The sequence below is a fragment of the Tiliqua scincoides genome, chromosome 1 (assembly GCF_035046505.1).
Source record: "Tiliqua scincoides isolate rTilSci1 chromosome 1, rTilSci1.hap2, whole genome shotgun sequence".
NCBI lineage: Eukaryota > Metazoa > Chordata > Lepidosauria > Squamata > Scincidae > Tiliqua > Tiliqua scincoides.
Window position 1 is genome coordinate 301,527,582 of NC_089821.1, and position 27,971 is coordinate 301,555,552.

General features: G+C 47.1%; 1 protein-coding gene and 2 pseudogenes across 1 annotated transcript in view; all 3 read left to right on the top strand.

The window, feature by feature from the left end:
• Nucleotides 1–16,683, top strand: part of AMN (amnion associated transmembrane protein) — a 70,992-nt gene extending 54,309 nt beyond the window's left edge. Inside the window, exons 8-12 of the mRNA XM_066624147.1 lie at nucleotides 4,631–4,713; nucleotides 6,424–6,610; nucleotides 8,705–8,879; nucleotides 12,173–12,293; nucleotides 16,573–16,683. Coding sequence (XP_066480244.1) covers nucleotides 4,631–4,713; nucleotides 6,424–6,610; nucleotides 8,705–8,879; nucleotides 12,173–12,293; nucleotides 16,573–16,683 — 677 coding nt within the window. The remainder of the gene's footprint in view (nucleotides 1–4,630; nucleotides 4,714–6,423; nucleotides 6,611–8,704; nucleotides 8,880–12,172; nucleotides 12,294–16,572) is intronic.
• A 971-nt stretch (nucleotides 16,684–17,654) lies between these two features.
• On the top strand, nucleotides 17,655–17,771 carry LOC136637459 (5S ribosomal RNA; annotated as a pseudogene).
• A 910-nt stretch (nucleotides 17,772–18,681) lies between these two features.
• On the top strand, nucleotides 18,682–18,801 carry LOC136638196 (5S ribosomal RNA; annotated as a pseudogene).
• The last annotated feature ends 9,170 nt before the right edge of the window (nucleotides 18,802–27,971 follow it).

Here is a 27,971-nt window from a genome sequence, read left to right on the forward strand (position 1 = left end):
AGGATGCCAATGATGGTCATGGTGCACTTTGAAGGAATAAGGGCCCAATCCTATCTAACTTTCCAGCGCTGATGCAGCCACACCAATGGGGCCTGTGCTGCATCGGGCGGTGGGGTGGCAGTCATGGAGGCCTCCTCAAGGTAAGCAAATGTTTATTCCCTTACCTTGGAACTGCATTGGCTCCGGAAAGTTGCATTGGATTGGACTCTTGGACTAAAGGTGCATGTTGGCATCCTTCAGTCTCGGAAGACTATGGTGCCACGCTCTGAATGGTGGTTCTGAAACAGTGTCCTCTCCAGTGCACGAAGCCTGGGTAGAGTAGATATGGAGGATAGACTGTTACCCATGCAGCAAATCCCCCCTCTCCACGTTGCTGAAATGGTCCAATGGAAAGGCAGAAGCCAATACGGTTGGTTCCAGCGACGTCGCAGGAGTTGTCAGAGCGTGACTGTGTTCAGCCGCGAACTGCCTCAGGGACTCAGGCTCCGGATTTTGCCTCGTGGTTGTCTCCTGAAGCCTTTTCCATAACTGGATGTAGCCACAAGGCAGTGGAGGTTTGGGATCAGAGTTTTCCTTCTCTCAGATGAGCTGCCTTCTCAGGCTGACGAGCCTCATCTACCCGGTGGCTGTTTAGTTGCCTCTTAGGACAAGTACAGCCAAACTGAGAGCCTATTCTTCTCCCCAGCCCCCAGGGGTAAAAGTTGCATAGGACTGGGCTAAAACACTTAGTTTTAGAGGGGAAAAGGAGGCGAATCAAATGGGTTCAAATCACAATACACCGTTTATTAAGGCTCGTTTACAGTAATAGAATGAAGAATCAAAATAAATCCATTGTGAAAGGCAAAATAATAAAACAAACATGAGGCGAATAAATGCAAATATACCCTGACAGTCCTACCTAGAAGTATGGTAGCATAGTTGAGTGGGGGCAGTTTTTAAAGGGATCCCAGTGTTCGGAGAAACGTTTAAACACTCCCCCCTCATCACAATTCTGTTCTTGACTGTGCTCCTTATGGGTGCTATTTAAGCAGGGAGCGGACAAACTACAACCTGTTGTGTAAAATAGTTAAAATAGTGTAAAACAGTAATTACACTAGTAGCGTGCGACTTAATAATAGAGAGGTATCCGCAACCACCCTGTGAGCTCCTTGACTGAATGAGGATATGAAGTGAGGTCTCCAGCCCATCCACTATTACAGGGTAGTCTCTTTACACTTAGAAAACCATCTACCAAGTGGCAGCTCTTTAATTTTGCAGATGGGACTGCATGGGGAGCCAGTTGCTTTAACTGTGGCTTCTTCTGTACTGTCCTTTGAAAGAGCTCTGAATGAGGTTGTCCCATTTTATCCACAGGATACACCTGTGAGGTAGGTTAGCCTGAGAGATAATGGCTTGCCAGAGGCCTTCACGTGAAGTTTAGGAAGGAAGCTGAATGCTGAGTTGAAATCCAGGTGATGGAGAGGTGTGGTCTTGCCCTGGGCCTGTGATTTGTTTTACCAGTTGTTTACCGACTGAGTTCCAGGACCCCTGGAGTTCTTCAGAAGCTTGCAAGCATCCCTTATTTATAGACAGCTTGCCAGCCAGTATCCTCCTTTCCTAGTCAGCTGAAGACTCAGGAGCATGTTGGGAATATTTCAGAGAGCATTCTCAGTCCATGCAAGGTGCATAGTGAAACCCAGCAGGCTTAGCCAATTTTCCATACAGACCAAATATGCAGGGGGTGGAAGCATAGTGAGTACTGCATGCACCGCCACGCCCCCTGTAAGTGGCCCCTCCCACCCACCTTTGGAGCCATTCCAAGTAGCAATGCACAGACAAGTACCTGCACTGCCTGGAATGGCTTTGACGGTGAGTGGAAGAGGTCACTTTCACAGTACCTACTGCACCAACCTCCCTCTGACTACTCTACTGAAGCAGAGAAATCACCAGCTGACCCCAACTCCGGCTCTGTTCTCTATACATTATTATGAAAATAATCTCAGTCTGAACAAAAGTGGAAGATCAGCTTTTCCTAATTAGTTCAGCTCATGTTTTGCTCGAGTACAGCTGCTATGAACTCATTTCAATCCACAATTGAGGATGAAACTCACCAAAGGCAATGATAATGGTGGCATTCAGGACCTACATTTAAATTCAACTGAGAATGTGTCCAACAGGTTGGTGACTTTTGCTTCTCCTCCGTATGGTTTCTTCTCTGCCAGTTTACCTAGGAGGCAAACAGGTTTTGTGTTGTTTTTTTTTAAATTTTCCTGCTACTGTGTTTGTAATTACTATATGAAAAGCAAATGCTTTAGGGCAGCAACATATGTTTTTAGACAAGCTTTTTAAAGCAATTAAAATGACATTTTCTAGAATCCCTGTGTTGTATTTTTTTCCTCCAGGGTAAAACCAAATCAACTAATTCAGAGCCAAGGGTCTGGGAAGCTCAGTGGGCCATTCATCCCCATGTTAGTGCCTCGATAAAGATGTGACTGTTACCCTGCACATGCCTGATCTTGTCTGATTTTGGAAGCTAAGCAGGGTCAGGCCTGGTTAGTACTTGGATGGGAGACCACCTGGGAATATCAGGTGCTGTAGGCTTATACCATAGTCTTTCAAGACTGAAGGTTGCCAACCATTTATCACAACCCAGGAAATGTCACACCCATGACTGGCCCATCCCATCTGCTCCATAAAAACTTGAGCTAAGCAAAGCTGGAATTCTAGTGATTTTACAGACTTGTTCCATTAGGGTGCATCATACCAAACTGGATGGTTCTGCTTTTTGCACACATTAGAATCTGGGGGAATGGTGGGAATCTAGGCATGAATACAAACTAGAGGCAGTGAGGGTGATATATGGGTCTAAATAAAGCTCACTAACTGGAATTTGCTGCAGCAACAGACCCCAAGGAAACCTCACTAATTCTCACACAGAAGCTGCACTGATGTGAGTGAGAACATTCATCCATTCAGCCCAATATTGTCACCTCCTGACTGTTGGTGGCTCTCCAAGGTGGTTGCTTTATTACTTGATTTCTTGCTTCCAGGAGCTTGTAATCAGCTAGTCGGATGTTTTGTGTATCTTAAAAATTGTTTTAAGTCCTTTGTTAGCTGCTTGTATATTCTTGTACAGCAGGAAAGTGAAATTCACATTTATTAAACAAACCTACCATCTGTAACTTATCTCAATAACTTATGGCACAATCCTACCCGCCAGCAGTTTACACTGTACAGATACACTGCTACAGTGTGTGCTGCATTCAATGGTGGAGGGCAGTGGCATAGCTAGAGGGGGTGCAAAGGACTAAGTTTTGCAGGGAGCCGCACCGCATCATGCAAGTGGCCGCTCCCTCTCCCCTTCAGAGCTATTCCAGGCAGGGGGAGCAAAATGGAGGCGAATGCCTCCCTTTTTGCTCCCCCCACCTGGAATGACTCTGAAGGGGTAGGGGAGGCCCCTTGCATTCCGTGGTGTGGCTCCCTTCAAAACTTAGTCCTTCGCACCCCCTCTAGCTATGCCACTGGTGGGGGAGGACCCAAATGGCCCAGGAGAGGTAAGTAAATTTTTTTTTAAATTTACTTCCCAGTAGGCTGCTTAACCACCATTGGGTCTCCTTGGATCTACACCAGCTACTTAGCTGGCATCTGTCTGAGAAGACTTAGGGGGCAAGTCCAGGCCAGGAAAGAAGGATAGGATCCCAATATGCGGTGCTGCCTCTGAGATCTACCCCCTCTGCCCAGGCTGCCGCTTGTCCCAATCCTCCCCCAATCCTACCATTACTGTCCATGACCTACCCCTGCTGCCACCTTACCTGTGCCAGAGCAGTGTCTGGGACCACTAGCACATATGCGGGGCCTCTGGTCATTTGTGCTGGTGGCCCCAAAGTGCAACATGGCACCACAATTTTTGCAACTCTGTAAGAGGACTTATGGCAGAATGGCAAGATCTGCTGCCATAGGCTCTCTACTGGATTGGGCTGCCTGTTTCATTTAGTGGTATGCACTGTTTATGTGTTGGCCCCTTCCATAAACCTCTAGACGCTCTCTCTACTCCACATTTTGGTGCACGGCACACGTGTGCCAGGGGAGTGCACATGCAAGTATCTTCATGTGCACATACTCACTGAGCTAGAAGGGACATGTAGCCAAACTCCGGCTATGAGGTTGGACCATTTGCCGCTTCCGCCTGTTTCATCCTAGAATCCTTGCATCCGCCACATGCAAGGAATCAGGTGCGCTGTCGTTTCCACGGAACAAATAGTTCCAGCAAGTGAACCAAGTTGCATGCTGCAAGACCAAGGAAAAAGACATCAAATGGATGGTTACTGTACAGTTGCCATGTTTGGTACAGTGAACTGCTGTGAGACCATGGATATAACATGGCTATATTGTTGCTTTTGCTCTGGGGTGCATTGTTTAGGCTGCAATCCTAACCACACTTTCCTGAGAGTAAGCCCCATTGAACAAGATAGAAGTTACTTCTGAGTAGACCTGGTTAGGCTTGTGCCTTAAAAAATAATATTAACACATGCAGTTTTATAGGAGTCCATCTATGCAATGTATGTTTGTGTGGAGGGGTTTGCTTGTGGTGGTTAAATCAATCACCCTTTTGCTTCTTCCTTTCTCTTGCTCTGTTCTTGCTCTCTTGCAGGAGCCATTGTTTCCTTGGACTACTCTGCTGGTTTTGACATGGAGCTGTATCAGGCCAGAATAGTCCACACTTTTTTGAGTTTGGTAAGCTAGTTCTAGCCCACCTATTCTATTCTCTAGCCAGCTCTCCCTCTCCAACACCTTGCATATGACAAAGTATGGACCAATCAATTAACCCAGTGCTATTCAAACTGGGGCGTTGTGACGCCCCAGCCTGAGGGCCCTGGTCTCTGCCCCCTTAAGGGGCGGGGGCAGGCTAGAGGCAGGGGGGAAGGCAGCAGCGCAATCCCCAGGATCGCGCCACTCAGGGGGCTGCAGGGGCTTGGGTGCACTTACCCTAGCCTCCTGCAGCCTCCCTGGGGTGCGGGGAGCCTGGCGAGACTTCTGGCAGGGCTCCCCGCAGGAGGGAAAGTGGATCGCACCCTGCCCCCACTAAAGCGGAAGTGGAGCGCCATTGCTCCGCATCCACTTTCCCTGCTGCGGGGAGCCCTGCCAGAAGTCGCGCCGGGCTCCCCGCACCCCAGGGAGGCTGCAGGGGCTAGGGTAAGTGCACCCAAGCCCCTGCAGCCCCCTTCCCCTGCCCCTGCAAGGACTTACTGGCTCTCAAACTCTCCCAGAGAGTTTGAGAACCACTGAATTAACCTTACAAAATTATAAGCCAAGAGAAGAGAAAGGGGTTTGGTGATGAGTTGCAATAAATGATGTTGACTTATACTGGGCAAGTTGACTTATACTGTCCACTTAGCCCACCCATTCCCTTCTCTAACCAGCTCTCCAACACCTGGAGAGAGGCCTTTTCCAACCCAGCTGCTAGGAATCCTTTCAATGAAAGACGTCAGGAATTTCACCAAATATTGCTTGTCATGGATAGATGCCCAGATTTTTGACCCTACAACATTTGAGGGGGTCCTCCTTACATCTTAGGGGGAAAAAAACAGTGAAAATTTTAAGGGAGCCTCTCCTCTCTTTCCAGAGCTTTTTGAGATGCAGGAATAGCCAGTCCTAGCACTCAGATGACATGGAAGCTTTGCCAAGCTTCTTCAAAGGTGCTGAGGGCTTATAGTGTCCATCCTGTATAGCCATCTATGCTTTTCACCTCTAGTCATTGACCACCATCACTACTTCCCAGCTGGTTCTAACCTCTACATGGTCTTCTCTTCCTGCTCTATTTATTAACATTGCTATTCTGTCCTTTCTCCATTAGATGAGCCCTCCTGGATCAGACCAGAGGCCTATCTAGTTCACCATCCTTTTCTTCTACAGGGACCCACCCACTGCCTCTAGGAAGCCCACAGACAGGAGATGAAGACCTACCATAGTTTCCTACCATGGTTTTCTTGCAACTGGTATTCAGAGGCCCACTATCTCTGGAGAGTGCATGTAGCCATTGTGACTGATAGCCAGTGACGAGCTTGAAGGAATTTTTATACACGCACCGCAAAATATTTTGTCTCACTGAACTGCCCCACAGCAGAGATGCTATAATCAGCACAAAAAATGTGCTCTTTTGTTATGATGATCCTTTTGTTAAGAGTTGTATTTGGAACTCTGAGAAACATTCTAGCTGTAAGATGTGGTTTTCATGCCAGAAGGGTCAGCCTTTGTAGTCTCCAGTTAAAATGCTTCAGGAAGCCAGGGACAGGCCTTTACCCAGGATCATGGCAACCTGAGAGTATCAGTGTAGATGATGGAACAGCGGCCTGGCTTGAGATATCATTGTTGCCTTCCGGTGGAGCTGAAATCTCTGCCTGGCCTTAGCCAGTGTGTTTCATGAGCTTTTTTCCTTTCTCCAAGTCCAAGAATGCAGGGATTCAGATGGCCATGTCAAAGGTGCACAAACCTCAGACTTTCCTGGGAATTGGATCACGCAGCACTGTGCCATTCATCCAGATTGTGCTGATTGACAATGGGACTGGGGTGCAGATCGGAACTCGGGCTGAGCAGCTGGCCAAGGACATCATGAGCGATGTAGCAGAGCACGGTAACTTATTCTTGCCTCTGGACACTGTCACTGTAGACCCTCATCCATGGCCTCATGTAAAAACTCTGCAGCCGCAGGAATGCCTGGTGCCTTGTCCTGCTTGGCGTGCCTGACCAGACAGTGAGAGATACAGGCACAACCGCCATGTGCACTTAGGAACGTTTCCAGGTCTGGCTTGGGTGTGCTCCTGCAAAGTGAGACGTGCTGTGAACTGGCAAATGAAACATTAAAGCTCCCTCTCAGTATGTCGCTCTGCACGTCCTGGATTTGTCAGGGATCACTTGTCAGTTTTGCTCTGCCTGATTTTCATTTCAGCACTGCTAGGATTAATTTGGGTGCTCTAGTCTCACTGGGGCTGAGCGGCCCTGAAATACTGGAGAAGGAAACAAGAATGCGAGCGTTTGCTCGGAGCTCTTTGGACTGTGATTTATCCATTGGGTAGGATACCTTGGACAGATTTCTATACAGTTTAATGCATTTCAAAGGTTTAAGGTGCCTCTCAAACATTAACTCAATCATCCTAACAACAATCCTGTAAGGTAGGCTGGTGATGTCACTCCCATATGGCAGATTGGGGGCTGGGACTAACAGTGTCTTTTCTATATGGCCATTTAGGGCCCAATCCTATCCAGCTTCCTAGCACTGACGCAGCTGCACCAAAGGGGCGTGTGCCACATCCTGCAGTGGGGGGGGGGAATCATGGAGTCTTCCTCAAGGTAAGGGAATATTTGTTTCCTTACCTTGGGCTGCATTGCGGCTGCATCAGCATTGGAAAGTTGGACAGGACTAGGCTTTTAGTGAGTTCATGGATAAAATGAGGACTGAACCAGGGGCTCAACTCACCTATTTAGCCACTGCACTGACAAAATACAAAATACAAGCTATATTTGTTATTGGACAAGCTCTTATAATTTGTTTCATTCATATCCTGCTTCCCCCCCCAATAAAGTTCAGGGCAGCATACCTGGTTCTTCTTCCTCATTTAATCTTCACAACAATCCTATGAGGTGGGGTTAAACCTAGGGATTGTGGCTGGCCCAAGATCCCTCAATGAGCTTCATGGACAAGACAGAATTTGAACCAAGATCTCTCTGTTCAGGTGCTATACTATGCTGGCTGTAGCTGCACTAAAATATCTGCAGAATACCTGCCTCTCAACAAGTCAACACCAGTGAGCACCACCCTGGCCAAGCCTACCTTCCTTCCTAGCTACTGTTGCATTATTGCCCAGACCGAAATCACAGAGGGTTCCAAATGACTCCTTCAGTTTTTAAGACCTAGCAGAAGATGCTGGTCTAGCCCCATGGCCAATGCCATGTCTTGATCTTTGTGGGTTGAGACTTTGTGAGTTGAGGCACAGCTGCGGACTTCACTGGCTCCTGATTAGTTTCCGGGCATAATTCAAATTATCGATTTTGACCTTTATAGCCCTTAATGGCTTGGGTCCAGGGTATCTCCTGACATGCCTCCTATAGGAAGGCAGCATCTTTTCCCCATGTATGATAAACCTCCCCATGTCCTTAGGTTCTGCTCCAGTTGTCTGATGGTACATTGGCTGACATAGGGAAGAGCCTTCTCAATCATGCCCTCATTATAGATTTCCTTGAGTAGAATGGTTTGGCAAGTCACCTTGGTTGGGGGTTCTTAAGAGGTCAGCCAAGACTGTATGGTTCTGGCACGCCTATAGGGCAAGATGGATTTTATTCCAAGCTTAAATGATGTTTTGTTGGAACTTGCTGCTAGCACGCATTTGTGAAATCATTATTTATGGCTCTTCCTGTTTCTAATTGATTACATTGCATTGATTAGATTTTATGGTTTTTAATTTTTCTTTTTAGCCAGTCTCTTTTGAAAGCATGTGGCAGGGTACGAACTGAATGAATGAAGAAGGGAATGAATGAATCCACTGCCCCGTGGTTTCCTCTCAAAAGTCATTGCTAGGCACTAGTAATAGCATGACTCCTGGGGTGAGCAAATAAAGGAGATGTGGAGCTAAGGAGTGTGAGGTTGTGTGAAATCTGCAGAGAAATGGTTTACTTACTCCAAGCAATCAAGGTGGACATTTGATGGAGTTGCAATGTTTGTACTCTGCAGGTGAATCCTTTGGAATTGTGACGGGCCACTTGCAGTCAGCTACGGGCAGTAACTGGAGTGCGCAAGGAGCAGGGAGCTCAGTTGGGGCTGCAGTTGCTGGGCCAGTCCTTGGTCTGCTCCTTGTTCTGTTGATCTTGGGAATTGTCCTGCTTCTCTACAGGAAAGGGGCATTAAGGTAACAGAGCACAGCTGCGAGCCGGTGTGGTGTCGTCATTACTGCATCAGACGAGGACCAGGAACATTCCGTTTCAAATCTCCACTCAGTCATGAAGTTCAGTGGGTGACTTTGGCCAGAAGAGAGAACTACATATAGTGCCCTGAGTTTGTTTGAGGACAAGTGGGCTACAAATGTAGTAAATGCATTAATAATAATAATAAATAATAATAATAAACTTTATTTTTATCCTGCCCTTCTCCCCAAAGGGACCCAGGGCGGCTTACAACATATTAAAAAAAACAAACAGATTAAAACATAATTTAACAGATAAAAACATATTAAAAACACATTAAGAGAAACCATAAAAACAGTAATCAGATAAAAGTCAGAATAAAAAGAGCATAAAACAGCAGTTCAAGGAGGAATCACGCCTGTAAAAAACTAAAAGATGTATAAAAGATGTTTAAAAGGCCATTAAATGTATACATTAAATGTATACATTCAGAAACAGTACGTGGAGCAGCTTTTCTAGGACTATAGTACTTTACAATGCAAAGCCTCCCCAACTAGCAAGTCAGGGAGAAGGCTAAGCCAAAACCCTACACCCTGACAAGCTAGATTTCTATGGGTTCTTCACTTCCCAGACTAGTACTGAGAGATCAATCCTATTCTTCCCCTCCCTCCCTGCTGATACAGCAGTGCTAAAATGGCTGCCACTGTATCCTGCAGGGGAGTTGTGGAGTTGCGCAGGTCTGGGTAAGGGAACATTTGTTCTGGCTCTCCCACCAGTGCTCCGGCAGCATGTGCCTGCGTGCACTGCCAGAGTGCTCTTTTTGCAGTTGCCATAAGGTGGTCATTACTTGTGGATTGCTTGTTCCACCAGTGGGGCAGCCCAATAGGACTGAGCTGTAAGTGTTGTCCAGCCATCCTCAAGACAGTTCTCTTGGTTCATCCTCCAGAGCAGTAATTCCCAATATTTTTTCACTTGTGTACCCCTTGGCAGCCCATTTTCATAAATTATACCCCTCGTATTAGCTCTGAAAGGCATTCGAATGTCAGGCCCACAAGACATTATAAGACAGACCTGCCTTTTCCCACCATTATTCAGTTCTTTTTCAAGTACTCCTAAATGTCCTGGCAAGCACCCCTGGGGGTACCCCACGTTGGGAACCACTGCTCTAGAGCAGGGGTGCCCAAACCCCGGCCCGGGGGCCACTTGCGGCCCTCAAGGCCTCTCAATGCGGCCCTCAGGGAGCCCCCAGCCTCCAATGAGCCTCTGGCCCTCTGGAGATTTGTTAAAGCCCGCACTGGCCCAACACAACTTCTCTCAGCGTGAAGGCGACTGTTTGACCTCTCATGTGAGCTGTGGGATGAGAGCTCCCTCCACTGCTTGCTCTTTCACATCTGTGATGCAGCAGTGGCAGCAAAGGAAAGGCCAGCCTTGCTTTGTGCAAGGCCTTTTATAGGCCTTGAGCTATTGCAAGACCTTCATTCATTCATATAACTTCATCTTTCATATATTCATTTATGTAAACTTATGTAAATTTATTCAAATTTTAAATGTAAATTAATTCTTTTTTTTCCTTGGCCCCCGACACAGTATCAGAGAGCTGATGTGGCCCTCCTGCCAAAAACTTTGGACACCCCTGCTCTAGAGTCTAGAGCAGGGGTCTGCAAACCCCGGCCCGGGGGCCAGATGCGGCCCACAGAGACCCTCTATCTGGCCCGCAGCCAGCCTCTGATCCCTTGAGAGCCACTGGCCCAGTTGACCAAACACAACTAGAGTTGTGCTCTTGTGATGGGGGAAGGGGGGGTCCATTTTAGTGTGCGTGCTTTATTTCTTGGGCTGTGTTGATGCCTGAAGAAATCCTAGACATTTGAACCCATTCATTAATTCATTTCAGTTATTCATCTAAGTTCCATCTCTAATGTATTTATTTAAATTTTATATTTAATTTTTTTTTCCGGCCCTTGACACTATGCCAGATTGATGCGGCCCTTCGGACGAAAAGTTTAGAGAGCCCTGGTCTAGAGAAATGACACAAGCCAATTGGTTTACGTGTTTGGAAATGTTTACATGAAAAGCTGGTCTAAGGGGACGTTCTAGCTCTCTGCTCAAAATTCAGAAGGCTCCTGCCCACCACATGACTTGTTCCAGGTCCCAGCCAGGAGGCAGAACTTGTTACCCAGTACCAGGGCAGTATGTGGCAGTGTCTCAATCCTGGAAGCAGGAACTGGACACTCAACAGGAGTGGTGAGCTCACTCCGTTCCTTTTGGACCAACAGGAATGTTTCACAGAGGATTTGAAGCTGCTGGCTGGCTGAACACCAGGAAGGTTCAGGAAAACTGGGGAAACTCTGGCTCTCTTTCATTCCCCTCCTTGGTCTTATTTACTGGGAAAGGTAGTCCACTATCCCTGAGCATTTTGGCTTCAGCCAACATGAATACTGCCGGATGTGAGTGGGGAGAGACAGAGCGAGGGAGCTTGCCAAGCTACCCTGTGCTCTGTCCTAGATTGACCAGCTGCTGATCTCAGTAGGCCACATAAACATGTGCTGCCAACATGAGTAGGCACAGTGGCTGGTCATGGTGTATGCATGCCCCTGGCAAACTTCCAGCTGAAGTCCCAAATGCTCCTTCTGCCTACTCTCCAGGGTAGTCTCAGTTTGCTGTGTGTTCCACCAGCTGGTGAACCAATGCTCCATGCTCTAAGCGCTTGGGCTGTTCCTGTTCATTAGTGCTAGTCTTTTTTCCACACACAGCAAAGCTCCTGGGCTCTGCTTGTTTTCCTTCCCAGTGATTGCGTTTCCTAGCAATAAAACAGCAGCTTTGTTTAATTTCTAAATAAAATCCATCACTGATCATCTTTTGCGTATTTCCCAGTGGTGTGGATGTGAAAACTAGGCATTACTTTGAAACAATCTTGATATTTTTTTTTGGGGGGGGGGGGAATAGTTGCATCTCGCTCCCATATATTTAAAGGGAGATCATTTGGAGAACAAACAAAGAGCTAAACTTTGCACTGAACCTGTTTACATGGTCCTGGGAAAACCATCTCTGAATTCACTTCAGTCTGTGGTTCAGTCAGTTAGGTGTGAGGCGGAGCTAAATCCTTGCTGGTCAAGTCTCGGGGTTCAAGACCCACTGAGGGCTTCAGGCTGAAATCCTATAATGTACATTCTTTCCTGGAAGTAAATTCCAATGAACACATCAAATTTCAATGTAAGTGACTCTTCTTGTGATAACTCCATTGTATTCATACTTGTGGATTTCCCATTCTAAGAAGAATTCAACTTGTTTCTCTTCATAGATCTATCCCCTCCATAAGTTTTTCCTCCCTGTGGAAGCGAAAGGAGGACCCAGAGTCTTTCCAAGACACAAGCGATAAAGGGTTTGAAAATCCCATGTTCGACACTCCATCCAACCCGGCGGTAAGAATCGTGTATTCAGGTTCAGCAGTTGCTTCCCCCTGACAAAGAACTGTGCTGTATATGGTGGTGAACGTCAGAAGCTACTTTCTTTGAGTTCATGTAGCTCAATATTGTCTGCACTGAAAGCAGCTTTGTGGGGTTTCAGACAGGACTTTTGTCCAGCCCTACCTGGAAATATTAGCAATTGAAGCAACAACCTTTGGCAGGCAAAATGTGTGCGCTGCCACGGAGCAGTGGCATAGGTAGAGAGGGTGTAAAGCAATAGGTTTTCCAGGTGCCTGAATGCGCCATGCAAGAGCCCTCCCCTCTTCAGAGCCATTCCAGGCAGTAGGAGCAAAATGGAATGGCTCTGAAAGGAAGGGGGAGGGACCACTTGCATGGCATGTTCAGGCATCTGCAAAACTTACCAACCCTCCTTCTGGAGAACAGACTCAGTGACTCCAGAGTGGAAGGACATTGGCTTGCATGAGATACTGGGAGGAAATATAAGCCTGTTTTTTTCCAGGTCGACCACCATAAGGTACTGTGGAGTTTTCAAAGGTGGCCACGTGAGATGGGAAGCCTAGGCGTCTCTGTGCCACATCTCTAGATTTCTAGGCTGCAGTGCTTAACTTTGCACTTGAATTCATTGGGAGAAATGCATTCTTTGTTTGCTGGCTGCTGTCTCTAAAAAACCAACTCTTTTCGTGGCTCATCATGAGTTTCTTTCAGCCCCTGAGACTTGCAGCGGTCATTACAAAGCTTGCTATGGCCTATCCAGGGCTGCAGCTTTTTTTTCTTTTCCTTTAAATTTAACACATGCAGAGAATTCTCTTCTGTTCAGCAGTTGGCTTCATGAATATCCTGGCTTAATTTTTAAAAAGCAAAAAACCAAACAAGAACACATTTTTTTTTTTTTCTGATATGGAAGGGCGCCATGAACAGGAAGGGATCTCAACAGAGCTCCTGTACTCTCCCATCATCATTGGCATCCTTCAGTCTTGGGTGACTATGGTATTGCTCTGAAAAGTGGTTGTGGAACAGCGTGTAGTGTGGCTGAAGAGGCCAATTCGGGAGTGACAATCCCTTCCACACCGGGAGCAAGTGCAGTCTGTCCCTGGTCTGTCTCCCTGGCTATGGGCCTTCCTTCTTTGCCTCTTTGCCTCAGTCTGTTGGGCAAGTGTCTCTTCAAACTGGGAAAGGCCATGTTGCACAGCCTGCCTCCAAGCAGGTTGCTCAGAGGCCAGGGTTTCCTACCTGTTGAGGTCCATTCTTAAGGCCTTCAGATCCCTCTTGCAGATGTCCTTGTATCGCAGCTGTGGTCTACCTGTAGGGCACTCTCCCTGCACGAGTTCTCCATAGAGGAGAAGCTTTGGGATCTGGCCATTGCCCATTCTCATGACATGACCAAGCCAATGCAGGCATCTGTTTTGTCTCTTGAAGGGCAACAATGTTCACCTGCAGTCTACTCAGCTCCATGTCGATGACAGCTGCTCTGCGTGCATCGTCTATTTCTTGCAGGTTGTCAGAGAAGCCAGGTGTCATTGTCCTAATGTTCCAGGTGCCCAGCTTTAGAGCAGGAGTTTTCTGTTGTCGATCCGCTTGTCGGTTTTTACCCTAAACCCCATGCACCCCGTGAGGCTAACGGACCGCGGCGAGGCAGCACCTTACTGGCTGGGGACTGCCCAGCTTAAGGCGGGCAGTAGCTGCTCAATGAGATGCAGTTATCTCTCCCACCGTCGGAGACAGCCCCTGGCGTCACACTCTATGCCAATCGAGTGAAGATTTATAACTGGTAAACTGCTGCTTCCTGTGTTGTGCCAATGCTGTATGGCGAAGTTGGAGTGTCCTCTCCAGTGTGCGAAGCCTGGGTAAAGAAGGTATGGAGGATAGGCTGTTACTCATGCAGCAAATCCCCCCTCTCCATGTTGCTGAAATGGCCCAATGGAAAGGCAGAAGCCAATACAGTTGGTTCCAGCGGCGTTGCAAGAGTTGCCAGAACATGACTGTATACAGTCGCGAACTGCCTCAGGGACTCCGGCTCCTGATTTTGCCTCGAGGTTGACTCCTGAAGCCTTTTCCATAACTGCATAAGAACATAAGAACAGCCCCACTGGATCAGACCATAGGCCCATCTAGTCCAGCTTCCTGTATTTCACAGCAGCCCACCAAATGCCCCAGGGAATCATGTCCTCCCTCAGGCGCTTTTCTAGGCTGAAGAGGCCCAAACGCCGTAGCCTTTCGTCATAAGGAAGGTGCCCCAGCCCCGTAATCATCTTAGTCGCTCTCTTTTGCACCTTTTCCATTTCCACTATGTCTTTTTTGAGATGCGGCGACCAGAACTGGACACAATACTCCAGGTGTGGCCTTACCATCAATTTGTACAACGGCATTATAATATTAGCCGTTTTGTTCTCAATACCCTCCTAATGAGCCCAAGCATAGAATTGGCCTTCCTCACTGCCACCGCACATTGGGTCGACACTTTCATCGACCTGTCCACCACCACCCCCAGATCTCTCTCCTGATCTGTCACAGACAGCTCAGAACCCATCAGCCTATATCTAAAGTTTTGATTTTTTACCCCAATGTGCATGACTTTACACTTACTGACATTGAAGCGCATCTGCCATTTTGCTGCCCATTCTGCCAGTCTGGAGAGATCCTTCTGGAACTCCTCACAATCACTTCTGGTCTTCAACACTTGGAAAAGTTTGGTGTCATCTGCAAACTTAGCCACCTCACTGCTCAACCCTGTCTCCAGGTCATTTATGAAGAGGTTGAAAAGCACCGGTCCCAGGACAGATCCTTGGGGCACACCGCTTTTCACATCTCTCCATTGTGAAAATTGCCCATTGACATCCACTCTCTGTTTCCTGGTCTTCAACCAGTTCTCAATCCATGAGAGGACCTGTCCTCTAATTCCCTGACTGTGGAGTTTTTCCAGAAGCCTTTGGTGTGGGACCGTGTCAAACGCCTTCTGAAAGTCTAGATATATAATGTCCACGGGTTCTCCCGCATCTACATGCCTGTTGACCTTTTCAAATAATTCTATAAGGCTCGTGAGGCAAGACTTACCCTTACAGAAGCCACAAGTATATAGCCACAAGGCAGTCTGGTAGTCGTGGCTGAGTGGTTAAGGTGATAGACCAGAAATCCATTGAGGTCTCCCTGTGCAGGTTTGAATCCTGCCAACTACAGAAGGGCTGTACTCTCCCACACCCTCTTTTTAAGGTGCTCGTGCCCCATAGCACACCAGCCATTACTCTTAATGGGAGCCCAGGCATACCTCCCAAATACTCAGCTAGGCATCCCTCTTGTCATGAATTGCAAGTTATTCCTGTCTAGAAGGTGTAGCCGGGGTTTGGATTGCACAGAGACCTACATTAAAAATAATGGCAGGCTTGTGCTTAAAGGCCAAACAGGGAGGGAAAAGCATCACTAGGTTGGAATGGATCCATACTGTCAATGAACCTCCCACAGAGAGGACTGTGCTTAGGGGAGATAAATCATCCCTTAAGTTTCCGGTCCTCATGGAGGTACACATGAATGTATACTGGGAAAGGACTCCAAGGTTCAGATGTCTTATACTGAGTCAGGCTGTTCATCTAATGCTGTCTTGTCTACAGTGCCTGGCAACAGCTCTCTGGGACTTCAGACAGCAGCCTTTCCCAGCTCTGCCTGGAAATGTCCGGGATTTACCCTACTGTCTTAATAATGGTAGAGTATGTGCGCTATCATTATGCTACAGCCCCTCTTCAAGGTTCACCTGTCCCTTGCTCATGGCCTTTAGACACATCATCACACCAGTGGTGTAGCTAGAGGGGGGTAAAAGCTGCAGTGAGGCTCCCTGCAAAACTTAGTGCTTTGCACCCCTCTAGCTATGCCACAGCATCACACATCCTATTCTATCACTGCATTAGTATGTTGCTTGCAAGAACACCACCAAAAAGCAAACTGCATATGTTAAGTTTTTGAATAAGGCAAACAGAGAGGAAAGGTTTCTGCATCATAAGCAAATTTGCATCGTTACTCTGGATTTGTAAAAAGGTATTGTGAGCATAAGATTAAATGTTTCTTCATGCAGAAGTGGGTTATCCTTCGCAGAATGTATGAAAAGCCTTGAGCACAGCTTTATGAAATACTATAGAAGTGCTGCATCAACAGTATGGATGTATTCCAACCCAAGAGATGTACTTTATCTTCAAAGCAGTTACACTCTCCAGTTAGGTTTTCACCACCCAGATTAAAAAACGTTGTGCGCGCTCTCTCTCTCTCTCTCTCTCTCTCTCTTTTCTAGGCTTTAGCTGGTGCATGTTCCGTGGAGGAGACCCCAATGGAGAAGCCAAGCAAAAGTAGCAGGCTGTATTACATTAATCCTCTATACGATGAAACAGAATTGAATGCTTAAAAGCCAAGTCGCAAGATGAAGACAAGCCTGTCATCTTAACTAACTGCTCTTCAGCCTTTCCTTGCTTGCAGTTTCATCTCAATAGGTTCAATTCAAGACCACTTATTGGGCTTGTGTGCATTTCTAGCTGGGCTTGCATAGAAGAACTTTCTGGTGCATTGTGCCCAGAGTCATTTTCGCCTTTTTCCTCTTAAATAATGGGCTCATTTTGTCCTGGGCCAATACAATCAGTGCCTGAATGAGGCTCAGGGAATAATACAATTTGCAAATCCATTTGTCATCATTTCTGGAGTATACACTCACCACATTTTCATCAAGAATTGCTGTTGCAATTTAAAGCAGTTGTAGCATAGTTGTGTATGGTTTTCATTTCGCCCAGTGCCTCCTTGCTCTTAAGTGACAACTGTAACGGATGAGTAATCGTATTAATTTTCATGGGAAATTTAATGCTTCAATCCTATACGCACCCTTTCCTAAGAGCGAGTCTCAGTAAATATAATAGGACTTACTTCTGAGTAAACATGCATCTCTCCCATTGGAACAGAAGGGACTTAAAACGGCTTGATTTTGTTCCATAGTCAGTGGCATAGTTAGGAGGGGGGCAAAGCACTAAGTTTTGCAGGGAGCCTCACTGCGGCATGCAAGTGGCCCCTCCCCCTCCCCTTCGGAGTTGGTCCTGGCGGTGGGAGCAAAATGGAGGTAAATGCTGCTTGCACACCGCAGTGAGGTTCCCTGCAAAACTTAGAGCTTTGTACCCCCTCTAGGCTACGCCACTGCCAGTAGTGATTTAGTGAGAGATTCAGGAAGCCGTGGATTGAGTCGGTTAGGAGTGTTGGCCATTTTCCAGTTTCTGCTAAAAATCTGGAGAACCAGAATTCCTGTTTGAAGGACCCGGTGTCAGTGATGATTCTGAAATTCTGATATGCAAACAGTTACATTGCCAGTTTATATTCTGCAAATTATATCACCTTGGCAGCAACTGTTACCCTGCACATGCCCAATCTTGTCTGATCTCGGAAGCTAAGCAGGGTCAGGCCTGGTTAGTACTTGGATGGGAGACCGCCTGGGAATACCAGGTGCTGTAGGCTTATACCATAGTCTTTCGAGACTGAAGATTGCCAACCAACCATATCACCTTCCGTTTATTTCCACATACACTTGAAATGATTTCGCATAAGAGAAGGGAGAGAGAAGAACAGTGGTGTTACTCCCACTGATATCTCCCCCTTCCTGACCTTGGCACACCCCCTCCCTGCCCCAACCTTCCCTGCATTCTGCCCCTCCTCACCCTGTTTTGCCCGTCCCTTGGGCCAACTTACCAGCACTGGGGCATCTCTGGAGGCTGCTGGTGCATGACCATTGCCCCCTTGCATGAAATGGTGTGCTACTTTTTGCCACCTCTGTTAAGCATGCTGCTTTACTGTCACTCACATGCTGGTGGTTGCTGGGGCAGTGTGCTGGCCGCTGGCTCTGCCCTGGCATAGGATTGGGCCCTTAGTCTTTGAAGATTGCATTGCGTTTACTGCTGCACGGCTAACATGGCTGCTCTCTTGGAATGCTTGTGTGTCTTATCTTCCAACTGCAGGAACCCATGGTGAGGTGATTAGAGACATTTCAACATCATCTGCTCTTACAGAGGTAATCTGGCTTTTCCAGGCAGAATGCTAAGCAAGCCTTTCTTCCCTCACCCCTGCTTTTCCTGCACTTTTCCTTAAACAGCTGGAAGTCTTAGTTTTCTCATTTCAGCCTATTGGATCTGACAGTTGGTCTTGCAGCTTCTTTGGGATTCTCCAAGAGTTTTTTAATACCAGAAAATTAATTAACATGCCAGAAAATTAATGGTAGCGTAACAAGAAGAGGTTTTCACATACGTGCACATCTGGATGTATTTAGAACAGATCCCCCAATGACTTGCAAATGAATGCGTGAACATCATTCATTTTGCTTGGGGGCAATTTGCTTATATCCAGTGGCATAGCTACCCAGGGTCAAAGAAGATTTTGCAGCAACTGTTACCCTGCACATGCCCAATCTCGTCTGATCTCGGAAGCTAAGCAGGGTCAGGCCTGGTTAGTACTTGGATGGGAGACCGCCTGGGAATACCGGGTGCTGTAGCCTTATACCAAAGTCTTTTGAGACTGAAGGTTGCCAACCAACCAACCATGACTAAATCAAAATTAGTTCCCTAGTAACAGTGCAATCCTAACTTGCGCTGGAGTAGTCGGGCCAGGAGGCCTGGGCTGCATCCAGTGCACGTTTGGGACCAGAATCGGTGCAACCTGAGGCAAGGGGAAAACTCTTCCCTTACCCTGTGTCATGCTGGACGGGCCCCAATGGGTGGGTCTACTTGGATCTGCGACACCTCTGGAGGTGGCACAGATCTGAATAGACCAGAGCAGCCAGAGGCTGCTCTGTGCTGCTCAGGAATGGGGGGGGGGGCAGGATCCAGCATAACCACCAGAACCTGGCCCTGCCTCCCGTTCCCTGCCTGCCTGCCCCAGGGAACACCTGCTACCCATCCTTCACCCGCCCCAAAATGCCTCCCTGCCTTCCCCAGACCCCTGCATCAGCAGAGCCTGACCGACGCAAACTCACCTTTCCCAGGGTATGCGTGGGGAGGCGGGCCCAAGTCCCTTACGTTGGCTGAACTACTGGTCGAACTACAGGGTGACCCAAAAAAACCAGAACCCATAAAAATTTTATTAAATCCTACAAAGGTCCAGTAAATTTCAAAATGTCTTTTCCTTGGTTGACCAAGACATATTGGGGAGGATTATTGTTCCAATATTTCATGCACAAAGTCGACTTGTATACCCTGAAAGAAAAAAGAAGAAAAATTAAAATTTACAGTTTTAGTCAAAGATTTGTGGGTTCTGTTTTTTTGGGGTCACCCTGTACTACTTCTTGATGGCACTTTTGCGACATTCCTGGGCCAGTGCAAGGGACTTAGGCCCAACTGCATTCTAGGATTGCACCCCTGCTCTGTATAGAGGCAAATTCTACAAGCACCCCCACCCAGCACATGATCCTCTCCAGGGGGTGCTCTGTTAAATGCATGGAACTTAGAACAGAGCTAGACACGTGCAAGATTATGCTGCTTGAATAGGAGTGCAATGTCTGAAAGCTGAACACGCAGACAGCCTTTTTTTAGCAAGACACTATTTGGTCCCCAATGGAGCTGACATAAGAAGAGCTCCCTGCCACCGACCCCAGCCCCGTCTTGTTTCACACGCACACCTCCCCGCCCCCACAAACATTCTAAAAAGATGCAGAAAAACACCAGCGAACGGCTACTAGACAAGCCATTGTGCTAGGGTGAAGAGGGACAGTTATTCTCCCCCTGCTAAATATAACAGGAGCACCACTTGAAAAAGTGCCTCTTTACCCAGTTAGCAGGGGAAACTGTATTATGATATATGGAAATGAGAGCTGACTCATATTAACACCTTGTTGCAGTGGTTCCCAAACTGTGGCTTCCTGGGCAGCCACAGAAACTAGCCAAGGGAGCCACGGAATCCGCACAGTAAAACTCCTGCCCCCATACATAGGATTGCAGCTCTAATAGGGAGCCACAGCAAATGGCCCAGTAGGTCAAGGGAACAGCCAGTTTGGGGGACCACTGCTTTGTTGGCTCCATGCTGTATCATAACACCGCCTCATTGACTCTCAGAGCAATTAGTGTCATTGGTCAGTTTTGAGTAAAGGAATTCATTTTTGTTCCATAAGGCAGTTGTGTTTTCTTTTCTTGTTACTTGGCCATAACTCTTGATAGAATACAGATATTCCAATGCAGTTTGTTTCATTGCATTCTGTATTAAATTATAACATGATGGCATTACTTGTAACGACTCAGGTTTTCACAATTTTGGCCATTAGTGGCAAGCTCAGCTTGTTGCCATCCTAAAGCTTGGTGCCTGGAGCAATTGACCTCCCCAGTCCCCCTTAGCTACGTTGCTGCTTATATCCCACCCTCCTCCTATGTATTTGTGTTTTATCCATTCAGTCATGTCTGATGCTTGGTGACTTTATAGGCCAGAGCACTCTGCTACCCTGTAAAGCATGGCTTCCTTCAATTGTTAGACAATTCAATTGTTCAAGTGTAATCTTTGTATCTGCTTTGATGGTATCAAACCAGCACAATTCCTAACATCATTGACTTCTCGAGCGAATTTGCACACATGACATGACCTTCTTCAAACTGCTGTATGTGGAATTCCAGCACAACCTCCCTACGGGCCAGACCAGGCCCAGATCTGGCATCAGCAAAGTAATTGCATCATGGGTAGAGGTGTTTGAAAAATGGTGCTATTTACCTTACTCAGATGTAAGCCCATTGTGTTCAGTATGATTTGGGCTGTAATTCCTATCGGAAACAAACACCTCTAATCATGGGGTCTTCAGACCATTGAGTGGGTAGCAGTATCTGACATTTGAGCTACACAGGTAGTTTCACACAGGCAAATCATTGATTGGATGATGTACTCATTGACTGATGAAAATGCATGTGCAGACTATTTTAGTGCAGGACAAATCTCTCTGTATGGAAGTTCCATGGATTTCTTAGTCAGGACACATAAGAGGGAGATAAAGTGGTAATTTGTACTTGGGCCTAGGGTCAAAAATGGGAACCAGGAGCCAAAGAAGGGGACCCAGAAATATCCTGGGAGCTTATGTTTTCCCATCTCACTGGGACTCACTGCCCATGTTAATTGGCCATAACTCTTGATGGAATACAGATATTCCAATGCAGTTTGTTTCATTGCGTTCTGTATTAAATGATAACTCACTGCCCATGTGGGATGCTGAGTGCGCAGCGGCTGCTGTTACTGAAAGCCATGCGTACTGGGCAAGGAATGCATCCATGACACCAAGAACATAAAAAGATCCCTTCTGGATCAGGTCAAAGGCCATCTAGTCCAGCTTCCAGTATCTCACAGTGGCCCATCAGATGCCTCAGAGAGCACACAAAGACAACAAGGGACCTGTATCCTGCTGCCCTCCCTTGCATCTGGCATTCTAAGGTTGCCTACTTCTCAAAGCAGGAGGTTACACATACCCATCATAGCTTGGCCGCTGTGAGATACAGGAAGCTGGACTAGATGGGCCTATGGCCTGATCCAGTGGGGCCGTTCTTATGTTCTTGTAACCTGCAATGGACTTTTCCTCCAGAAATTTGCACTCCATTGTGCTGGAGGGGTCAGTCCTGGAAGTCTCTTCTTGGTAAGCCTCTGCTGCCCAAATGGGTCTACTTGGACCTGAGCCAGTGATTTTGCTGGTACAAGTCCAAGTAGACCAGGGAAGGGGGCATCAAGGCAGAGAAGGAGGATAGTATATTGGCAGTGGTGCTGCCACAAATACTGCCCCTTTCCAGCCATGACCTGCCTTCTCCCTTCCCCAGTCCCTGCCTCATTCTACCTACCATCCACCTCCTGCTCCCCTGTGCTGACTTATCTGTATTGGAGCTGCTTAGCGGGCAGCTGGCGCAGGGCCACTTGTTGCTTGTGGCAGCGGCCCAGCCAGACTGAATAGAGTGTTCGTTTTTTTGCAGCAGCAGTAAAGAACATTATGCCACTGGAACAGGTGTTCCAGCAGCACAGCGGCTGATTCCGTTTGAGGCAGCTTATTATGTTTGTATGACTTTAAGGCAAAATAAAACCTTTGCTGGGGCTCTTGATGGAGTGACCCAAATGACATGGATGGATCTTGGCAATCTGCACTTGCTTAATGGGGAAGAGGTTGGCGGTGAGAACTAACCACCTCGCTTCCCATGCACTGACACACGGGTAAGAATACAAACAGGGCAGCCACGAGCCATTAAAGTTTGGGGGGGACCAAAACAAGGAATTTGAATGCGTGTGTGCTCTCAAAGTCACCTTCCTTCCCCATCTGCTCTATCTCTGGCTTGTGATACAAGTAAGGAGGAGGAATGGAAAACAACAGGCTGGGTTGGGGTTGATAGCCGCATCATGCAACTGGCTCAGTTGCTCACCAAGTCATGTTGCGCTTTACTAACGCTGGCATTTCATGACTTCGTTTCACAAAGGCCAGCCACTGAATCTTCCATGAATACACATAAATGAAAATGTTTACACACTGGCACTTTATTGATGAGGTCCTCCGATAGGTAGGCTACAGTGGACGATATTGCAAGCAGGAGGACACATTTTTTCCCCCTTTAATTTTAACTGCTAGAAGTAGTTCCTCGTTCAGGGACTGTGGAACATGATCTGACATATATTATGAGGGCTGCCAAAATGCGACAGGGACTCTACAGTATTGTAAAAGCGTTGCACATCTGCCTCCAGGATAATGCTATTCACTGGGGATGTTCAGACCAAAATGGAATTATAATAACACTTCATGGGGGCTCCTCTTGAAGATTGTCCAGAAACTGCAATCGGTGCAGAATGCAGTGGCCTGTCTGGTTACTGGAGCTCAGCGATTTGATTCTGTTGGACCACTGCACCAGTAGCTACACTAGCTGCCCATTCATTTCTGAGCCCAATTCAAGGTGCTGGTTTGGGCTTTTAAAGCTTTTCATGACTTGAGACCAGGGTGCCTGCTCCCATACATTCAAGTTGCTGCCTGAAAGCTACAGAGGGGTCTCTGATGTGTATGCCTCCCCCAACAAACATTATGGGGACTGTGACCAGAAGTAGGGCCTTCATGGTGGTGGCACCATATCTGTGGAGCTCCTCCCTGCCTGATTTGACAACTGTCCCATCCATAGAGATGTTACAGCATGGGCTTAAAATGTTCCTTTTTTTGTCTTGACGTTAGTTGCCCCCCACTGTTCAATTCCCACCTTTAATAAATAAATAAATATGTTTTATTCAGGGGGCTTCAGAAAAACCACCCTCTGTGGATGCTTTCCTACCTGGGCACTCTTGAGTTTCATGGTGGGGCTCACCTTTTTGGATGGGATGGGAGCGAGGAAGCAAGAATGGTACAACTGTCTTGGTTGAGAGTATCACTGGTCTGTAGGAAGTCTCTGGACACAGACGTGGTCTCAGGGACCTGGAGCCAGGGATAAGCAGTGAGGTGGCCAAGTTTGTGGATGACACTAAACTTTTCCGGTTGATGAAGAGCTCCAGAAGGATCTCTCCAAACAAGGAGATTGGACAGCAAAATAGCAGATGCACTTCAGTGTAAGTAAGTATAAAGTAATGCACATTGGGGCAAAAAATAAAAACTTCATATATAGGCTAATAGGGTTCTGAGCAGTCTGTGATGAATCAGGAGAGAGACCTTGGGGTGCTGGTGGACAGCTTGAAGAAAGTGTCGACCTAGTATGTGGCAGCGGTGAAGAAACCCACTTCCATGCTTGGGATCAGTAAAAATGGGATTGGAAACAACCACTATTATAATGCCATTGTACAAATCGATGCTGAGGACACATCTGGGGCACTGTGTCCAGTTCTAGTCACCACATCTCGAAAAGGACATAGTGGAAATGGAAAAAGTGCAGAAGAGAGCGACCAAAATGATTACTGAGCCGGGACACCTTCCTTATGAGGAAAGGCTAGTGTTTGGGGCTCTTCAGGCTAGGAAAAAAGGCCGGGGATGGACGGGGACAGACAGACATGACTGAGATGTACAAAAGTATGCAGGGGATAGATAGAGAGGAGATGGATGGGCCATGCTCCTCACCCTCCACATTCTTTCTTCCATGTTATTTCTTTTCATGATCCAGGGAATGGTAGGAGAAACACAGGAGGCAGGAGCTAGTACAGTGGTTCCCAAACCGTGTGCCCCGGTACCTTAGGACACTGCCGTGAATTCACAGGGATTTCTGAAGTTACCTCTTCTTCCCAGCTCTCCCAGCCACTACCATCTTGGATCATGTGGGATCCAAGAGGGTGCCATCTGGGAAAGCCAGGGAAAAGACATTGCCACAAAAGAAGGGCATTGTGACCACGCTATGTTTGCAAACCGCTTAGCTAGTGTGTTGTCAGGTAAGGGAAGGTGCATGTTTGGCACACTGCTTCAGGCATGGAGAGGTGATTTGGGCAGTCTCTGTAACCACCTGTCTGCACTCAGAAGGCAGGGAAACTGGAGAAAGGTCTTGAATGAGTATCTTGATTCCCCAGCAGGCTCATGTACAGGAAGGCACAGGCATGTGCTCTACACAAATGATTCTCTGCAGGGTTAAACCTGTCAGAAGGCACCCCTCATAGAACCCAATTAATGCCAGAGATTCCTTTAGGCTGAAGGAGTAGACTGGGGTTTATGGGTGGACATATTTTAAACAGGAGGTGATGAGGGCTGTTTTTAGAGATTGTTGCATTTGAGTACAATTCTTCCATGCCACTCAGGATCTTGACTCCTTCACATTCAGCCCATCATGGCAGAAGTTTCATCTGATACCAGTGACTACCTGTGGCTGTTTTCCATGCTGTGTGATCATAAAGTTGCCAACTTTTTTCTAACCCACTCCTATGCCTTTTACAGTAGCCGGAAATTTGGCACCAGAAATTTTTCTCTCAAGCCATTTCTGTCCAACATTTCATATATGCAACAGGGACCAAATGTTTACACCTGTGGGCCAGGCAAAAATGGGTTAATTTCATATCCAAGCTGGAAAAAGCTTCATATGCCTCATGGGCTGCTGGTAAAAGGCACAGGAGTGGATGGGCAAAAAAAACTGATAACCATTGGTGATCAGATTCCGTTTCACCAAATAACCCTGCTTTTTCAGATGCTGCTCCTCTTATTCTCTTGTTGTGGTTTGTTGGTGCTTTGTCTGAGTCTTTTGAAATTGTGAGCACTTTTGTGCCAGATGGCCATTTAATTATTTGACTTTAGTAATTGCAAACTGCTTTATGAACTTTTTGTTGAAAAGTGTTGTATAAATATTCTTAATGATGATGATGAGGATAAAAATTCCCCACAAGAGGTTCTTTTAAGGTTTTCTCCCTGCCTCCATCTGTTTGCCTCTTCTCTGCATTTTGATTCTGTTTGTGTTCCTCCTTGTAGCTACTAGTCGGTGTCAGTACTTGGGAAAAAATGACTGTCTGCTAAAGAAGGCCCTGACTCAGGGCAGGGAGAAGAAAAGCAATAATTACAGGGATCGTTGCCCAGCTCAGCAGTGAAATGCCATTTCTCAGCCAGCTTCAATTGAAAAAAAAAAAAATCTTCACACAAATGTACACTTGCAAAACCAAGTCTGAGTCACAGGAGGCTGTTTTGGTCGAAGCAGGGAGCAGGGAAAGCAAGGAGTGACAAAATGCAAAATATGACAACAGGAACAAAGTTTCGGTTGGAAAAAATCAACACAGGTTATCCTTTTGATATTTGGGAGTTCGGATATCCTCTAAAAGTGAGCATTAATTCCAAATGCATTAGCACCAGTGCTGAGCGCTTAAGGTCACTTACTGAAAAGAGTTTAATTAAAGCTGTGATCAATTCTGTCAGCCTGCTAACAAAGCACGTTCTGGTCTCTTCCTGTGGGAGACACGTTCAGTGCCCCAGACAAAATGCTGCAGGCACTGGCAAATTTGCAAAGGGATAACGAGGCAGGGGGCCTTGCCAAGGATGGCTAGAGGTCCTCATCAGCTACCCTGTTCCTTTATATCTTTGACACCAGTGTTTCTCAGACTGTGGGTTGGGACGCACGAGGTGGGTTGCGAGCCAATATCAAGTGGGTGCCCATTAATTTCAATATCTTAGTGTTTAATATATTAGACAATGCTCCCATGGTATGTGGCTGCATCTGGGGAAATGTTACAGATCTCTACTTTGAACAGGCTACTATGTATATCCTTGTAACAATGATAGTCATTGTGGCTTACTCCTGGGTAAGTGTGGATAGGATTGTTACAACTCTTCCAGCTTGATGATGTCACATCCAGTCATGACATCACTTCCAGTGGGTCCTGACCGATTCTCATTCTAAAAAGTGGGTCCTGGTGCTAAAAGCTTGAGAACCACTGCTCTAAACACATAGCCAGGGCCAACCCAAGACCTCCTGAAGCCTCAGGGAACATTGAGGCATCATGAGATGCCTCAAAACAGAGTGATCCTGTGCGTGGCAGCAGCATCATTCAGAGTAAGGATCCCATAATGCAGCTGGCACTGAACCTGTTAACTGAACCTGTTAACTGGGCAAGAGTAATTTTTTCAAGTGGTGCTCCTCTTAGATTTAGCAAGGGGAGAGTAAACTCCAGTGCAGTGTCTTTTCCAGTGGCTGTTTGCTGGAGTTCTTCATCATCTCTAGATTGCCAGCCCTTTGGGGACAACAGAAAACAACAGAAAACAGAAAACTCCTGCCCTAAAGCTGGGTACCTGGAACATTAGGACAATGACACCTGGCTTCTCTGACAACCTGCAAGAAATAGACAACGCACGCAGAGCAGCTGTCATCGACATGGAGCTGAGCAGACCACAGCTGAACATCGTCACCCTTCAAGAGACGAAACAGAGACGCCTGCGTTGGCTTGGTCATGTCATGAGAATGGGCGATGGCCAGATCCCAAAGCATCTCCTCTGTGGAGAACTCGTGCAGGGAAAGCACCCTACGGGTAGACCACAGCTGCGATACAAGGACATCTGCAAGAGGGATCTGAAGGCCTTAAGAATGGACCTCAACAAGTGGGAAACCCTGGCCTCTGAGTGGCCCGCTTGGAGGCAGGCTGTGCAGCATGGCCTTTCCCAGTTTGAAGAGACACTTGGCCAACAGTCTGAGGCTAAGAGGCAAAGAAGGAAGGCCCATAGCCAGGGAGACAGACCAGGGACAGACTGCACTTGCTCCCAGTGTGGAAGGGATTGTCACTCCCGAATCGGCCTTTTCAGCCACACTAGACACTGTTCCAGAACCACCATTCAGAGCGTGATACCGTAGTCTTTCGAGGCTGAAGGTTGCCAACTACTACCTTTGGGGACAGGGAGCCATTCAGTTATTTGATTTTTCTCTGTAAAGTGCTTTGCAAGCTTTTTTGTTGCTAAGCGCTTTATAAATGCTGTTCATAATAATAACCTCACAGGTACAGAGGAGTTCAAAGAAATACTACAGTTGTCCTGGAGATACACTTCCACCCTTGAAAGGTCTCAAACGGGTAAAGGGAAGAGTGAAGAACTGAGAGGAAACCGAGTGGTACTGTAGTTGGAAGGTGGATGTCTTACTTGCTGTTCTGGAAACTGAGTGGGAAGCCATGTCTACATTCGGCCCCAGTCTGCCTGCTCTAATCTGTTGATTCTAAGCACTACACATCACCGGCACAAATTAAGGGCCTAATCCTGAGTTGGGGCAGTGCCAGCGGCTGGTAAGCTGCCCTAGCAACAGCTGTCAT